The sequence below is a fragment of the Artemia franciscana genome, chromosome 13 (assembly GCF_032884065.1).
Source record: "Artemia franciscana chromosome 13, ASM3288406v1, whole genome shotgun sequence".
Taxonomy (NCBI): domain Eukaryota; kingdom Metazoa; phylum Arthropoda; class Branchiopoda; order Anostraca; family Artemiidae; genus Artemia; species Artemia franciscana.
In genome coordinates, this window is record NC_088875.1 from 18982502 (window position 1) to 19000896 (window position 18395).

An 18395-nucleotide genomic window follows, 5' to 3' on the forward strand; every position below is an offset into this window, starting at 1 on the left:
TTGGTAAAAAGTATTTATTTTTTGGTATCTTTTTTTCACGCTAAAAAAAAACTCAAGAAGAGTAAATAAAAATGAACCATTTCTTCTTAGATAAAAATATTTATTTAACAAAATCAGCTATCTTTTGTTGTATAGCATGTCCGATACAGTAGAACAAACAAGAAAGGGAAACGAAGGGTACATAAAAAGAGGGTAAGGTACATCGAAGTAAGAAATAAATAGAATAGAAATAGACACAAGGTGAGTGAAAAGAAGGTAAATAGAAAAGAAGGATACTTTTACAGCTTAACAATACCAACATTTAAACTATGTATATATATATATATTTTTTTTTAATTGACAGATTCGCACTGCTGCTCCTAAATACTAGCCTCTATCCTTCGCAAACAAAAGAAAAAAAAAATGTTTTGAAGGAAGAAATCCCGACTAAAAAATTCCATTAAAATAGACAAGAGAAATATCAAACAGATCGCGGTAACGAACTGTAGTAAGGAGCGACCCGGCTCGATAGTAACCAAAACTCTAAAAAATGAAATTTTGATACCAATAGCTACATCAAACGAATCGCATTTTAATGTTGATTAAATAAAAAAAATAATTTTTTTTAACTGAAAGTAAGGAGCGACATTAAAACTTAAAACGCACAGAAATTACTTCGTATATGAAAGAGGCTGCTTCCTCATCAACGCCCCGCTCTTTACGCTAAAGTTTGACTCTTTCTCTCAATTCTTCTTTTTAAATCAGTAAAAAACTTTAGCGTAAAGAGTGGGGCGTTGATGAGGAAGCAGCCTCTTTCATATACGAAGTAATTTCTGTGCGTTTTAAGTTTTAATGTCGCTCCTTACTTTCAGTTAAAAAAACTCGTTTTTTTTATTTAATTTCTGAACGTTTTTGAATCAATGCATGTTTTGATTTTGGCTCTCCGCAGAGGAATAATCAAAACGAAATTTGCATATTTTTTTTTTTGGGGGGGGGGCTAAATGGCTTTCTCATAATTTTGATCGAATGATTTTGAGAAAAAAAGAGCGGGGGCGAAGCCTAGTTGCCCTCCGATTTTTTGGTTAATTAAAAAGGCAACTAGAACTTTTAATTTTTTACGAATCTTTTTATTGGTAAAAGATTTACGTAACTTATAAATTAGCTTACGTAAAGAACTTTTGTATTCTCATGTTTTTATTACATATATGAGGGGATTCGCCCCATCGTCAGTACCTCGCTCTTTACACTAAAGCTTAAATTTTATCCCAATTCATTAAGAATGACCCCTGAATCACAAAAGCCGTAGAATAAATAGTTGAAATTACTAAAAATACTTTAGTGTAAAGAGCTAGGTATCATAAGGAGGTGAGCCCCTTATATGGGTAATAATTTCTGTTTGTTTTAAGTTTTATTGCTGTTCCTTACTTCCAGCTGAAAAAGCTTTTTCACATTTATTTTTTAATTTTTTTTTAAATAATGCTAGTAAATCCTGATCTCCCTTCATGGAAGTTTTCTTCTCCCATGACAAATTCTCGATGGAAACTTCCCCCAGCATATCCCCCTCTTCTCAACCCCTCCCCCCAACCAAAAAAATCCTCCTGAAAACGCCTGTATACTTCCCAATAACCAATACTATATGTAAGCACAGGTCAAAGTTTGTAACTTGTTGCCCCTCCCACGGGGACTGTGGGGGAGTAAGTCGTCCCCAAAGACATACTTATAAGGTTTTTCGACTACGCTGAATAAAATGGCTATCTCAGAATTTTGATCCGTTGACTTCGGGAAAATAATTAGCGTGGGAGGGGGCCTAGGTGCCCTCCAATTTTTTTGGTCACTTAAAAAGGGCACTAGAACTTTTCATTTCCGTTAGAATGAGCCCTCTTGCAACATTCTAGGACAACTGGATCCGTGATCTGCCTTCTGGCAAAAAATGCAAAATTCCACATTTTTGTAGATAGGAGCTCGAAACTTCTACAGTAGGGTTCTCTGATACGCTGAATCTGATGGTGTGATTTTCGTTAAGATTCTATGACTTTTAGGGGGTGTTTCCCCCTATTTTCTAAAATAACGCAAATTTTCTCAGGCTCGTAACTTTTGCTGGGTAAGACTAAACTTGATGAAACTTATATATTTAAAATCAGCATTAAAATGCGATTCTTTTGATGTAGGTATTGGTATCAAAATTTTAGAGTTTTTTAGAGTTTTGGTTACTATTGAGCCGGGTCGCTCCTTACTACAGTTCGTTACCACGAACTAATTGATTCCACGAAGTTTCATCAAGTTTAGTCTTACCCATCAAAAGCACCGAGCCTGAGACAATTTGCCTTATTTTGGAAAATAGGGAGAAACGCCCTCTAAAGGTCATTGAATCTTAACAAAAACCACGCCATCAGATTCAGCGTATCAGAGAACCTAATGTAGAAGTTTCAAGCTCCTATCTACAAAAATGCGGAATTTTGTATTTTTTGCCAGAAGGCAGATCACGGATGCGTGTTTATTTGTTTGTTTGTTTGTTTTTTTTCCAGGGGTGATCATATCGACCCAGTGGTCCTAGAATGTTGCGAGAGGGCTCATTCTAACGAAACCACGCCATCAGATTCAGCGTATCAGAGAACCTAATGTAGAAGTTTCAAGCTCCTATCTACAAAAATGCGGAATTTTGTATTTTTTGCCAGAAGGCAGATCACGGATGCGTGTTTATTTGTTTGTTTGTTTGTTTTTTTTTCCAGGGGTGATCATATCGACCCAGTGGTCCTAGAATGTTGCGAGAGGGCTCATTCTAACGGAAATTAAAAGTTTTAGTGCCCTTTTTAAGTGACCAAAAGAATTGGAGGGCATCTAGGCCCCCTCCCACGCTAATTATTTTCCCAAAGTCAACAGATCAAAATTCCGAGATAGCCATTTTTTTCAGCGTAGTCGAAAAACCTTATAACTATATATTTGGGGACGACTTACTCCCCCACAGTCCCCCTGGGAGGGGCTACAAGTTACAAACTTTGACCAGTGCTTACATATAGTAATGGTTATTTGGAAGTGTACAGACGTTTTCAGGGGGATTTTTTGTTTGGTTGGGGGCAGGGATGAGAAGAGGGGGATATGTTAGGGGAACTTTCCATCGAGGAATTTGTCATGGGGGAAGAAAATTTCCATGAAGGGAGCGGAGGATTTTCTAGCATTATTAAAAAAAAAGCAATGAGATAATAAATATGAAAAAGTTTTTTCAACTGGAAGTAAGGAGCAGCATTAAAATTTAAAACGAAAAGAAATTATTACGCATATGATGGGCTCACCTCCTCCTAATACCTCGCTCTTTACGCTAAAGTATTTTTAGTAATTTCAACCATTTATTCTACGGCTTTTGTGATTCAGCGGTCATTTTTAAGGAATTGGGACAAAATTTAAGCTTTAGTGTAAAGAGCGAGGTACTGACGAGGGGGTGAACCCCATCGTATATGTAATAAAAACATGAGAATACAAAAGTTCGTTACTTAAGCTAATTTATAAGTTAGGTATATCTTTTACTAATAAAAATATTCGTAAAAAATTAAAAGTTCTAGTTGCCTTTTTAGGTAACCAAAAAATCGGAGGGCAACTAGGCTTCCTCCCCCGCTCCTTTTTTTCTCAAAATCATTCGATCAAAACTATGAGAAAGCCATTTAGCCAAAAAAAAATAAATATGCAAATTTTGTTCTAATTATTCCTCTGCGGAGAGCCAAAATCAAGACATGCATTGATTCAAAAACGTTCAGAAACTACATAAGAAAACAAGTTTTTTTTTTAACTGAAAGCAAGGAGCGACATTAAAACTTCAAACGAACAGAAATGACTTCGTATATGAAAGGGGCTGCTTCCTCATCAACGCCCCGCTCTTTACGCTACAATTTTTTACTGTTTTAAAAAGTAAAGTTGAGAGAAAGAGTCAAACTTTAGCGTAAAGAGCGAGGTGTTGATGAGGAAGCAACCCCTTTCATATACGAAGTAATTTCTGTTCGTTAAGTTTTAATGTAGCTCCTTACTTTCTGTTAAAAAATTTTGTTTTTTTATTTAATAAAAACAAGGGCCTTGATCAAGGCCCTTGATAAAAAAGAACAGAGAACGAAAAATCGCATTGACAAACAAAGCTTTGTCAGACAAAAAAAACTGAAGGAAAGGTCATAGCTAAACTAAAACTGCCTTGAGAATTAAGGTCTTGACCAAAAAAAAAACCCTTGACTAAAAACACCTGAAAAATACGTGGTAAGCCAAACCCGGCTTAACTAAAGCAAGAGTAATTCTCTAAAGGAAAGATGTGTGCTGTCTAAAATTTATGCTATAATTTGTACCCCTACGACATATGAAAATAAAAAAAGGACAATTGCTGCCATAAGCTATGTTTCTGGACAGGTACCTGTCAGACTTTTCACAAATATAGCATCTCAAAAAGTTTTACAGTTGCTCATAGAATTATACGATATTTATCACAGGCAACGCTATAGTGTTTCAAAGGCAACACTGTAGCGTTGCCTATAGTAAAGGCCATACGGCTCCAATGTTTTATTATTTATTTATTATTTATTTTTCCAGAGGCACTTCATATGAAAGGGGTCGTCGCATAAACTTCGGAGGGGGCTCATTCGATTGGAAATTGGAAGTTGTGGTACCCTTTTTAAGAGTCAAGAATGATGGGAGGGCTCATTTGGTTGGAAATTCAAAGTTGTATTTTAGTTTTTAAGAGTCAAAAGAGATCGAAAGGCAACTAGCCTCCCCCCAAGCCCCTTGTCCCCTAAATGCACCCGATAAAAATTTTGAGATAACTATTTTGTTGAAAATAGTTCTAAGATCACATAACAAAACTCCAGTGTCGACACAGCCCCCCACGGCCCAGGGGCAGGTGTTGTAAGCTATGCCCTGGGGGCTTACAGGTTCTTATGGAAGGGATGTTCACATAAACTACAGAAAGGGCTCATTTTATTGGACACTGAAGGTTCTAGTTCACTTTTTAAGAGTCCGAGGGCAACTAGCCCCCCACGCCCTTTTTCTAAGATCTAAGATCACGCCCTTTTTCTAAGTTCTAAGATCAAATAAGGAAAATCTTCAGTGCTGATACAACCCCCAGGGCCCGGGGGAAGGCGTTGTAAGTTATGCCCTGGGGGCATATATGTTTTTATGAAAGGGACGCTCGTATAAGATTCAGGGAGAGCTCATTTGATTGGAAATTGAAAGTTCTAGTTCACTTTTTAAGAGTCAAAAGACATCCAAGGGCAATTAGCGTTGTAATTCATACTCTGGGATCATATATGGCTCTTATGAAAGGGTTGATCGTATAAACTTCCGAGAGGACTCATTTGTTTGGGATTTGAAAGTTCTTGTTCGCTTTTTAAGAGTCAAAAGAAATCGAAGGGCAACTAACCCCCCACCCCACGTCCCTTTTTCAACAAATGTAACCAATAAAAAGTTTGAGAAAGCCATTTTGGTAAAAATAGTTCAACAGTCAGATAATAAAACCTGCGGTGTTGACACAACCCTCCAGGACCAGGGGGTAGGCATTGTAAGTTATGTCCTGGGGATATATATGGTAATTATTGAAAGGATACTCGTATAAACTTTAGAGAGGGCTCTTTTGATAGGAAATTGAAATTTCTAGTTCACTTTTCAAGAGTCAAAAAGAGATCAGAGGGTAACTACCCCCTGCGCCTCTTTTCCCCAAACCCATCCCGTAAAAATTTTGAGATGCCCATTTTGTAAAAAAAAAATTCTCTAAGGTCAGATAAGAAAACTCCGGTGTCGATACTACCCCCCCCCCCCCCAGGGCCCGGGGGTAGACGTTATAAGTTTTGCCTTAGGGGCATATACGGTTCTTATGGAAGGGATGCTCGTATAAACTTCAGAGAGGGCTCATTTGACTGAAAATTGAAAATTCTAGCTATCTTTTTAAGAGTCAAAAGATATCGGAGGCCAACTAGCCCCCCACGCCCTTTTTCCTCAATCCCATCAGATGCAAATTTTGAGATAAGCCATTTTTTTTTAAATAGTTCAAAGGTTAGATAACAAAAACTCCGGTGTCGACACAACCCCAGGGCCCGTGGGCAGGCATTGTAAGTTATGTCCTGGGGGCGTGCATAGTTCTTATGAAATGAATGCTCGCATAAACTTTCAAGAGGGCTCATTTCATTAGAAACTGAAAGTTGTAGCTCACTTTTTAAGAGTCAAAAGAGATCTGAGCGCAAATAGCGTCCCCCTTTCCCAAACCCATCTAATGCAAATTTTAGAAAGCCGTTTTTTTTTAAATAGTTCAAACATCAGATAAGAGAAACTCTGGGGTCGACACAACCCACCCAGAGCCAGGGGGCGATTGTTTTAAGTTATGCCCCGGAAGCATATAAGGTTTTATGGAAGGGGTGGTCGTATAAACTTCAGAGGGGGCTTATTCGATTATAAACCAGAGTTTCTAGTGCCCTTCTCAAGAGTGAAAGGGGATCGGAGGGCAGCTAGACCATCCCCAAGGCCTTTTCCCCCAAAAGCATTCAATCATAATTTTGAGATAGCTATTTGTTCAAAATAGTTTAAAGATCAAATAACAAAAACTCCAGGGCCGACAAATTCCCTTGGAGCCTTGGAGAAAGTGTGGTAAGCTATGCTCCAAACGGAATGTAAGGTTTTATGTAAGGGTTGGTTGTACAAACTTCAGAGATGGATCGTTTGATTGGAAATTGAAAGCTCTAGTTACCATTTTAAGAGTCATCAAAAGTGGTCGGTCATCGTCCTATCATGTCCAGAAGCACTAAACTCGCCAAAGCACTGAACCCCACCACCTAACTCCCCCAAAGAGAGCGGATCCGGTCCGGTTACGTCAATCACGTATCTACGACATTTATAAGCGTTTTCCAAGATTTCCGGTTTCCGCCTCCAGCTCCCCCCAATATCAACAGATCTGGTCGGGATTTGAAAGAAGAGCTCTGAGACATGAGTTCCTTCTAATTATAAAATTACAGTAAGATCCGGTCACCCATTCTTAAGTTAAAAATACCTCAGTTTTTCTAATTTTTCCAAATTAACAGACCAAAGTTCCCCCAAAGACAACAGATCCGTAACAGTTATGTCAATCTCTTATCTATAGCTTGTGCTTATTCTTCCCATTAAGTTTCATACCGATCTCTCCACTCTAAGCGTTTTAAAAGATCTCCGGTTTCCAAGATTTCTGTTTCCACCCTCCAACCCTCTATGTCCCTGGATCCGATTCGAATTGAAAATGGAGTGTCTGATACATCAGATTCTTCTATATATCAAGTTTCATTAAGGTCCGATCACCCATTCGTAAGATACCTCGATTTTCACGTTTTCCAAGAATTCCGGTTTCCCCCTCCAACTCCCTTCAATGTCACCGGATCTGTTCGGGATTTCAAATGAGAGTTGTAAAGCACAAGATCCTTCTAGATATCAAATTTCATTAAGATCTGGTCACCCGTTCGTAAGTTACAAATACCTCATTTTTTCTATTTTTTTTCCGAATTACTCCCCCCCCCAACTCCACCAAAGAGAGTGGATCCGGTCAGGTTATGTAAGTCACCTATCTTGGACTTGTGCTTATTCTTTCCACCAAGTTTCATCCTGATCTCTCCGCTTTAAGCGTTTTCCAAGATTCCCCCCCAAATGACACTGGATCCTGTGGGGATTTAAAATAAGAGATCCGAGTTTCGAGGTCCTTCTAAATATGAAATTTCATTAAGATACGATCACTCTTTAGTAAGTTCAAAATACCTCATTTTTCTAGTTTTTTAGAATCAACCCTCCCCCCAACTCCCCCAAAGAGAGCAGATCCATTCCGGTTATGTCAATCCCATGTCTATGACTTGTACTTATTTTCCCATCAAGTTTCATCCCGATCCTCCACTCTAAGCGTTCTCCAAGATTTTAGGTTCCGCCACTTCCCCCCAACTCCCTCTTCACCGGATACGGTCAGGATTTAAAATAAGAGCTCTGAGACATGATATCCTTCCAAACATGAAATTTCAATAAGATCCGATCACTCCGTCGTAAGTTAAAAATACCTTATTTTTTTTTTTATTCTTCAAAATTAGCCATCCTCCCCCCAACTCCCCCAAAGAGATTGGGTCCGTTCCAGTTATGTCAATCACGTTTCTAGGACTTACAATTATTTTTACCACCAAGTTTCATCCCGATCCCTCCACTCTAAGCGTTTTCCAAGATTTTAGGTTCCCCCACCCAACTCCTCCCGATGTCACTGGATCAAGTCAGTATTTAAAATAAGAGCTCTGTGACACGATATCCTTCCAAAAATCAAATTTCATTAAGATCTGATCACTCCTTCGTAAGTAAAAAATACCTAATTTTTCAGAATTAACCCTCCCCCCCCGAACTCACCCAAAGAGAGTGGACCCGTTCCAATTATGTCAATCATGTATCTAGGACTTGTGCTTATTTTTCCCATCAAGTTTCATCCCGATCCCTCTACTCTAAGCGTTTTTCAAGATTTTAGGTTCCTCCCTCAATTCCCCCCAATGTCACCGGATCCAGTTGGGATTTAAAATAAGAGCTCTGAGACACGATATCCTTCCAAACTTATCACTCCTTCGTAAGTCAAAAATGCCTCATTTTTTCTAATTTTTCGGAATTATCCCCCCCCCCCAACTCCCCTAAATAGAGCAGATCCGTTCCGATCATTGCAATTACATATCTAGGACTTTTGATTTTTTCCCCACCAAGTTTCAAACCGATCCCTCCACTCTATGCGTATTCCAAGATTTTAGGTTCCCCCCTTCAACTCCCCCAATGTCACCGGATGTGGTTGGGATTTAAAATTAGAGCTCTGAGACACGATATCCTTCCAAACATCAAATTTCATTAAGATCCCATAACCCGTTCGTAAGTCAAAAATACTTCATTTTTCTATTTTTTCCGAATTAACCGGCACCCCCCCCCCCAATACCACCAGATGGTCAAATCGGAACTTTCTAATTTAATTTGTTCCGGTCCCTGATACGTCTGCCAAATTTCACCGTCCTAGCTTACCTGGAAGTGCCTAAAGTAGCAAAACTGGGACAGACAGACCGACAGACTGAGAGACAGACCGACAGAAATTGCGATCGCTATATGTCATTTGGTTAATACCAAGTGCCATAAAAACCTAAATATATTATTTTTCAGTTCTAATGATGACAAATGTGAAAAGTTTTTTGAAATATCAAGTACCTTATCATTATCACCAAGCTTAAACATCATGTTGTTTGACCAGAAATCTCCATGGATGATGGTTTCCATCGGTCCAAATACACCTAAAGCCTCATAATCCGAAAGTTTTATAGGGTTCTTTATCAGCTTCTCAACTTTGTTAGCTAGCTCGGTTGCTCCAAGACTTCTTACCAACTGAAGGCGGGCAGGAAGCATCTAAAAAATAAAATGTTTCACGGGCCCTTTTTCAAACAAAGGTCAATAAAAAGCGCAGCTTTAAATGTAAAATTCCAAAGAATCCTCCTGATTATTACACATGACAAGAGAGCCTCTAGAGATTTCACTTGTAAGAACATCTGCGACCCAAACCTTTTGTTCTTTTTAAAGAATTAATATTTTTCAAAAAAGAACCAATTGGGTTTAAAAATGCGATTTATATGTCTCTCTGATATTGTATTTCCTAATCAATCTAGATTTGTCGCTGAGAATAGCAAAGCGTGGGGTTTCCCAGTTTTAAACAAAGGGGTATTTTTGGCATGCGAAAATAAGTCACAATTTTAAACCGATGAGATTAAAGTACGCCTTTTAACATGGAATTATTGGACAATAATATAATTGGACATTCAATAAAACCTGTCCAAAAGATAAAATTGTTTTGTTGTCTATTTAATTTTTCCTGTCAATACTTGGCTTCCACAGAAGTGACCAACAGAAGTTGGCTTTCCACCTGACCTTGGTCAGGATGTCAATCGACTTCAAAACTAATGAACAACACGGTTCCATGATTAATCAACTGTGCTTACTTTAGTAGGCTTTTAGTTTGAAGTTTATTTTATTTGGCTTCATCTGATTGAATCCATATATTCTAACAGTTTGGCTAAACATAGCTTATTAGCTTCACAACGTTTCGAAGAATATAACCTTTTAAAATTCACCTTTTTAAACAGACTCATTAAGTTGGTATTTTATGCTCAGCTTCATTTCTTTTGTAATTTAGCATGCGTGATAGATACTTAAAAAACGATAAGACCATTGCTGGGGGGAAAATGAAGTAATTTATGCACATAAAATGCGTTCATAAATGAAGTCACTCTAATAATTTTCTTTTCCAAAATAAAGGCTCTGAGCAAATTTTCTCCAACTTGTTACATATCTAGATCGTTTTTTTTCAGGTCAAAAAATGCCAGGCTGGCAATTTTCCAAAAAAAAGTATGGAGACGTATTCGAGAAAAAAAATACATACATTAACGATTATTGCTTGTCTAAATAGTGGGCCACCGTAGCTCATCGGTTAAAACTGCCTGCTTAATTCGTATAAGCCATGGTCCGGAGTCCTAATTATGAAAGCTTTTCTATATCGAATTTTGATTATTTTTTACGAAGGTCGAAGCCCTAAATTTATGTTTTGTAAGCATAAAGCTCTTATAATTCCACACGAAGATCATATGCCTGAAAAGAAATACCTGAAAAATGAAAGCATCCCCATCCACTTTTAAATTTTCAAATAGCCACTCCAATCCCTCTGGCTTCTTTCCACGGCCAGCTTTTCGTAAAAGTGCAGATGCTGCTGCATGATACATTGCAAGCGAGGATAGGGCAAGTTTAACACATGGAAGTGGAACACCAGCTCGTTTATCAACTGATGTGAAACCTTGCTTCTTGAGGTTTTCCATGACGAGAATGGCTTCTTCTTTATTTTCTTCTACCCCGCTGCTAAAATGAAATCATTATAAATAGCTACAGTACTTGAGAAAAGCCTAAAAATTTAAACTGTGATCTAGAGTCAAATGTACACAGAATTTGTTGTATATTTGAATGTTCAGAAACAGTTGGGAAAACAGTTTTGTCAGCATTTGGTCATTCATCTTTGTCAGCATTTAAGTCATTCAGAAGCCAACTTCCTATTTTATAAGTTCTAGAAACATAGCACTCGTTGACTTTTGGCTTCGCAGAGCAATGAAGGTGGCGCACAACACTAAGTATTGATACCGAGAATTGGCCACGAGACTCATTCTATTAAACGCAAAAAAATATTTCCAAACGCCAATTTGACTTGTCACATTTTTAACCTTTTGTAAGAAGTTGTCCATGCCGATGGAGAAGAGTAAAAAATAACAAAGCACATCATTGTGTTTATGGGCAACGGTTTGGTTTTATCCGATTTTTTTTTTTCACCGATTTCACACCACCGATTTTAGTCTATTGCGAGAAATCAATAAGGATCGTCTAGCCTTTGCTGTTTTTCACAGGAAGTTTTGACTTCTGACAGGAGTGACGAGAAGGACATTTTGGAAAGTTACATATAGTTCTTTCCTTGGACCAAAAAGGTTGGTTTTCGGTTTCCCTTAGGCCCGACCCTACAAAGTGTGAACTGACGTAGAGTCTTATGGCCTATGTCAGCAAAGACTATTTTCAGTTGTTTCACTAAGTTCCAAATTGAAGTTAGGCGAGAATTTGGAAGCAGTTAAGATATACAATGATTCCCTAGGCAAACGCCAAAATATTTGCTGAATGTAATAAATAGACAAACTTAGAGATAGAAATAAAGGGAATTTGTCCACGGTTCTGAAACTGGGGCAGCAATAGTCATTTATAACAATACCTTATTTAAACCCTCTTTACATGCAATATGCAATAAGAAAATTGTACAAAAGAGACGACGAAAAGAAAAATCCTAGCTAGGGACACACAAAATCATCAACACAAATAAAAAATATGTTGATTACAACCGAAAAAATCTGGTACCATTGAAAAACAATCAGAATGTAATCAACTATTGAAACTTGCACCACTGCATCCAAGTGACAAAAAACTTACCTTTCGTTCGAAGCTGAGGTTCCAGTGTTGGTGAATATCATTTTTGGAACAAGTAGCTGTAATTCTTCTTCAAGACCATGCTCTTTGATAAGGCTTCTAATAGCAGAGTGAAAGTACTTGTATATCTTAATCTCTCTTTCTTGTATTCCGACTGATGACACGAATTCTCTCTGTGAGGGAAGTTGTGGAAGCAGCTAGAAATAAATAAAAAAAAAACAATTTAATGAAGAATAAAAAAAAAGTCGAGCCAAGCATAAAAATAAATCTTACACTTATAAGTTTCTTACAATTTCAATTGCACTTAAACACAACTTCTTTGATACCTTATTTTGTCCCGTAAAGAATACATTCCGAAAAATATTAAGTGGTCCTAACTCTAAAAACAATGGCGATATGGAGTCCTTAAGTTAGACAAAAGTCTTTTACACTAATAGTTGCAGCAAAAATTGCTGAACTACCTTGACCCAAATAAATTGAATGCATTTGCGCGATCTCCTGATAGAAAAGATTAACCGAATTCATCACTGACAATTCCCCGGCTCCTAGAAAGGAACTGAAAGTACGTGTTCTCACTATATGCAACATGGACACAGTAGGCAGATTTATTATGTTTTACCTGAGACCCGCTTGCATTGCAAACGCTCGTTTCTTCAGTGCTACCCAGCAGCCTAACTTTGTGAGATGACTGTATGTAGTAATCTTTCCCAGTTGTAAAGTTTTGAGCACACCAATCTATCATGTAATGTAAGTCATATCAACAGCACTAGAGCCAAACATTCAAACGAACGACACTTTAACACTTCTCTGTGTATGGTGTGTGTGGTGTGTCAATACAAAGTTCTCCAAAGCCTATATACGTAAATGTCAAATCTGTCATATCACATTAACTGTGCATGTCTACATGTTTTTGAAACAAGCACGCTGTAGTATCTTCAGAATACCAAGGCATCATTTTTGAAAAAATATTGATGATCCGGCAATCAAAATTGAAACTTAAAATAAAGAATTTAAATGGGAGATTCCAGAGAATCCTGCAAGATTATGAGGAAGTCTGTCAGAGAAGTTAATGAAGATGGTTTCAAATAGTCAGTTAAGAACAGTTTTTAGTTATGGTTGATGAATATGGGGATTCCAAAATGGGAATAATTTGGAGAAGATTCAGTTAAGTTTCTTCAAGAAATTAGGTCTAAGCGACAAGTTTAATAGATTAGTTCTAAGGGATGATATGGGGCAACTAGTGCAAGAGTAAATAGGTTAGTTAGCATTATTGGGCATTGGGAGAAGCTGGTATCACTACAAGATGATAGGCTGTTAAAGGCAGCATGCCAAGAGTGCTTGAGTGACAGGAGAAAAGGCTCTTGGGCAAACAAAGTAAGATATATCTTAGAAAGTTGCGGAGAAGCCGGGAAAAGCAGTGAAAAAATGACAACGAAAAAGGCAGTGAAAAAGTGACAATAAAAGCGAGGGAAAATTTTTACCCCTTGGTGATTGGAAAAATATCTAGGAATGGCGAAGCCGGAATTAGGTCATTACTTTTGCCCGATGTGTGGGGATAGGGAGAATGGTTTAATTAATTTTTTTTGGATTTGTGTGAAAAATTAGATAGTCTGAGGGAAAAATTTCGCCAGGGTGGGCTGGAATACAAGGGAGGAATGAGCGGATGTAACGTTAAGTGATAGAAGATTTATGGGGATTGAGAAGTTGGGTAAGTTCGTGGGAACAAGTATGACACGTAGGGATAGTTTTCTGTAATTTATTTGTAATTTAATTTGCAGTTAAGGGTTTATATCTGTTTCCGATTCGTTCACTGTTATATTTTTGTATTAATCATGTCCCATAAATGGTTTTAGTGTTAATAAATCTATATATATATATATATATATATATATATATATATATATATATATATATATATATATATATATATATATATATATATATATATATATATATATATATATATATATATATATATATATATATATATAAATAAGCTGTCTATGTGTGTGTGTGTTGACGTCATGTTTGTGTGTCGACTGACGTCATGTTTGTCGACTGACGTCATTATAAGGATTGAGCTGTATGCATCATGAAGTTGTTTGTCGACTGAAGTCATGTTTGTCAACTGATGAAATTACATACCGGGACACTGGGACACAAATGACGACCGGGACACAGGGAATATAAATGACAACCGGGAATCTCAAAGAGAAATTACAGATTGGGACAACCGGACACAAATCACGACCGGGACACAGGGAATATAAATGACGACCGGGACATAGGGACACAACTACAACGGGGACACCGGGGGCACAGGCGGGATATATAAATGACGACCGGGACACAGGGATTGTTCGAATAGAAATTACAGACCGGGACACAAATGACGACCGGGACACCGGGACACAGGGAATATAAATGACGACCGGGACACTCAAAGAGAAATTACAAACTGGGATACCGGGACAAAAATGACGACCGGGACACAGGGAATATAAATGACGACCGGGACACAGGGACACATCATTAGAATAATGAGGTATAGATCTAAATGCGGATTTTTTTCCCATGGACAATTATATGTTGCATGTTCAAGAGTCAGTAAACCTGACAATCTATAATATGGCGCGTAACGACTTACGCGCGTGGGGGGGGCGAAGCGCCACCCCAACAGCTAGTATCATATAATATCATATACGCTCAAACTATATCTACAGACTGTAATTTTAATAGACATTTTCTTATTTAAATCTGCAATGCAAATAACTGCCACCGTGAAAACATATAAGCCTTGTTTTGAATTCCCCAAAAAGCTAAAAAAAAAATGTCAAATAGACCCTTGGGTTTTTGACACGACAATATACTCATAATAAACAACCTTTTTGAGCAAAAACCGTATTCGTAACAAAAATAAGGAAAAACTACCTTAGCAAAAGCTTCATTTACTCTTCCGTCAGGATGTGCAACAGTAATTGCATAGGTGTCACATGCGTATCCATCTCCAAGCTTAGATCCTCTGTCAACAGTAACCTATGATAAACAAAAATTGTTAGAAATGAAATAAGATGAGTTTTTTTGTTGATATAGCCTGTAAGCAAGCGACAAAAGTGGCTTTTTTTAAATTTTGCTTGTTTGATATACCTAACAGAGGCGAAACGTATATTTGCCCACATGAAGACAATTTTTAAATTGAACGACTTGAAATCCAGAAATTGAAGCAAAATTTGACTGGTTGTAGAGCTTAACATTCAAGTAGCCGGTCAAAACTAATCGCATTAGAAAAAAAATTGCAATCGATTGTAAGGCTAGAGGCATACTATATCGTACAGGAGAAATAAGTGAAGCTTATAGTTAGTATTTTTCCGTCATTAGGCTGCCATTATATAAATTAAAGTTTAGTGTTAAACTTGAATGATATTTTTTTTTTTTGAAATTTCCCGGATTTGCTTTGTTCTTAAGAAATCAGGCTACAGTATTTTGCCGACGAAAGTACTGCAGCAACAACAATTTAATTTTTTCTTCTTCACTGTCAACTACCATAGTTTTCAACTACCTCAAAACTTTAAAAATGGTAAGCTTCAAGAAAATTCTGTTAAATAAAACAACAAAATAACAATAAAAATAATTATGTATTCCTCAAAGATAGTCTCAAAATACGGGTTTCATCTCAAAATACCAACCTTATTATCTGTTTCCTTATACCCAATTAATGCTTTTAGTTTTAAATTAACAAAATCATTTGTACTATGTACATAAGCTAAAATTTTGTTGTTTTATTCGAAAACACAAAACCTAACACAGCCTATGTTGTTATTTCTATTACCGCAGCATTTAAAAGCTATTTCTACTTTATTTCACCTAATAACATAATACTAATTAATTTCTTTTTATAAGTATTTTATGGTAAAAACTATTTTGTTCTATTTCTACCACCGGGTGGTTGCACCAGACACTTTTGGCTGCTCGTACTTTCCTGCAAACTCCAAGACAATGTATACACATCGGTGTGGAAGGTAGGTGGAGCTAAGAAGTGGCTGACGCCTCTGAGAACTCATCTGCTGTTTTTTTTTTTACTCAAAATTACTTGCAAAGAGAGAAATTTTTTGAAAATAGTCAGTCTAGTGTTCTATTGATGCAAGTTACTTATCCACTAAGTTCCTAGTCAAAAGGTGAAAAAAGGCCTTCCCATCATTTTGCTGAACAGTTAATGATGGGATGTAGTCTTGACACTGCTGAGAGTCGGCTTTCTGTCTGGGATAATGCAGGTAGATAATTCTCGTATGATTCTTCTTTAAACAGGACGCAACATATCTAATTTTCCATGAAAGATTGGTGTCGAGAGAGGGAGGGTTTTTGAGGGACCATGAACCTAACTTTGAACCTAAATTCATGCAGATTGAAAATAATTACATATTTGAGATTTAAACACGATATGACGTTCCTTTGTTTCCTCTTAAAATATGAAAATTGGGAAGTTTGGGTAGAGCAATGGAAGGAGCAACAGTCCCACTTTAGGTTCTACAATCGTGCAAGTTAAAAATCCTTGCGGGGTTACGGTAAAAAATGGGTCAAGTTGCCCACTACCATGCCAAAAAGCTGGTGGAGGAAATAGAATTCAGAACTTGTCATACCCGCTGAAAAACCTTGTGTCATTCCGGTTCAACCAAGGCGCAGCAGGCCTACCCTTCTGCTGATAAGTTGGTGGTGGGAAGACCTGGAGGATATTGGTTGGGTTTTGGGCCTACTTTATACCTCCAAAAATATTGGTGAACATTCCCAAATTAAACAGACTGCATTATGTCTACTTTTCTACAAAACAAGAAAACCTGCAGGCAGAAGGCGAGATGGTTTAGAGGATCCATAGAATCCCAGTTTGCTCCTAATCATACATATTTTAATGACCTTGTATGATTCCTGTTCAAGCAGCGTGCTACATGCCTACCTTTCTACAGAAACTCTGGCAGAATAGTAGAGTAGTGTTGTTGGAAGGGCATGGACCCACTTTGGTCCTTCAATTATTTAGATTAAAAATCATTAATTGTATTAATTAGCATATTGCAGTAAGGTACAATATGCTTATCTTTGAGCTAAACGTTGACAGTGGGAAGGTTGAGACAGCATTAGGGCCTCTCACCCACTTTGATCGTTCAATCCTACCAACTAGAAAGTTCACACGTAATTTTGGTTCAAGCAGGATGTGTCATGCCCACCTTTCCCCTGGGAAAAGTTACGGGAGGGACAGGGGATAATGGAGGGAGCATGGATCCGCTTTGTGCTTTCAATAATATGGGTGAAAAACCTTTCATAATTCTACTTCAAATAACTAGCAAGATTCCTGCATTTTTTGTAAAAACAATGGCTGAGAGAGGACAGGGGAGAGATATTAAAATCGGCATGAGTTACCTTTGTGTTTTCTAATAGTAATAATTGAAAGTTCTAGTATTGTTTTTGGTTCGAATAAGATATAGCCTGCCTAACTGTTTACTGAAAAGTTACCACCGTCGTGTGTGTGTGTGTGGGGGGGGGGAGGGAAGGTCTTAGAGTGGCACAAGGTGGGATCACTGGAGGGACCACTTGCCCATTTGGCTCTGCATTCATACAAATTGGTAATGCTTGTGTAATTCTAATTCAAAGAAGTTAAAAATGTCTACCTTCTACGAAAAATTTTGGGAATGCACGGGAGGAAAGTGGACAACACAGGGACCATAGGCCCACTTTTGCCTTCATCTATATCATAGTCAAATCGGAGCTTAGATCGCTTTTTCAGTGGAATCATTATCCCTTCTTCTTGTCTCGTGTTTACAACACTAAGGAAGTGTTCATCCCCTCACCTTGTCAAAATGACGTATCTTAGGAACAAATTTTTGTGTAAAAGAACTGATTCTGACACAAGCAGGGTGAAAAGGATTGCAGGCAGATTTCAGGTCTAGAATCAGAAGTGACGCTATAGGCACTTCCAGGGGAGCCCTATTCCTGGATTACACTGGAGCCCTGCTTTTCACGGGAGCCATATCCTATCATTCATACAACAGGCAGCAGGTACATGTTAAGTCAGAGGGAATGTTTTCTAAGAGACAGAGGTGCATAGATTCCACGACACACACATCCATGGATTCCACGACCGCCCTAGTTTTAAACGCATCCCTACCCCGTCATTCCGACGACTGCCAGCAGGTACATGTTACGTAATTGGAGTTGAGGGTCAAGCATTCTCACGTGACTTAGTAGATTTATTGGGAGTGACACAATCCCGCATGACATGCTAGACTTAAGGGACCCGTGGGGAAATCCCCACTTGCAACTGAGGAGGGTAAACCTCTGCGGCTTACGTAATGATAGTGCACAAGTGAGTGTTACGTAATGGCGGTGCACACGTAAGGTGTTACGTAGTTGTGCTGCATACGTCGGATGTGAACCAAACCTAAACG

At 37.9% G+C, this 18395-nt stretch overlaps 1 protein-coding gene across 4 annotated transcripts in view; it reads right to left on the minus strand.

Moving 5' to 3' along the window:
- LOC136034604 (uncharacterized) overlaps positions 1–18395 on the minus strand; it is a 130378-nt gene that overhangs the window by 75178 nt on the left and 36805 nt on the right. For 3 of the 4 annotated variants that reach the window (XM_065715878.1, XM_065715881.1, XM_065715880.1), the window contains exons 7-10: positions 14893–14997; positions 11965–12158; positions 10611–10860; positions 9169–9363 (exon numbers count right to left, since the gene is read on the minus strand). In XM_065715878.1, the coding sequence (XP_065571950.1) occupies positions 9169–9363; positions 10611–10860; positions 11965–12158; positions 14893–14997 (744 nt within the window). The remainder of the gene's footprint in view (positions 1–9168; positions 9364–10610; positions 10861–11964; positions 12159–14892; positions 14998–18395) is intronic. The other variant, XM_065715879.1, reaches the window with a different exon arrangement.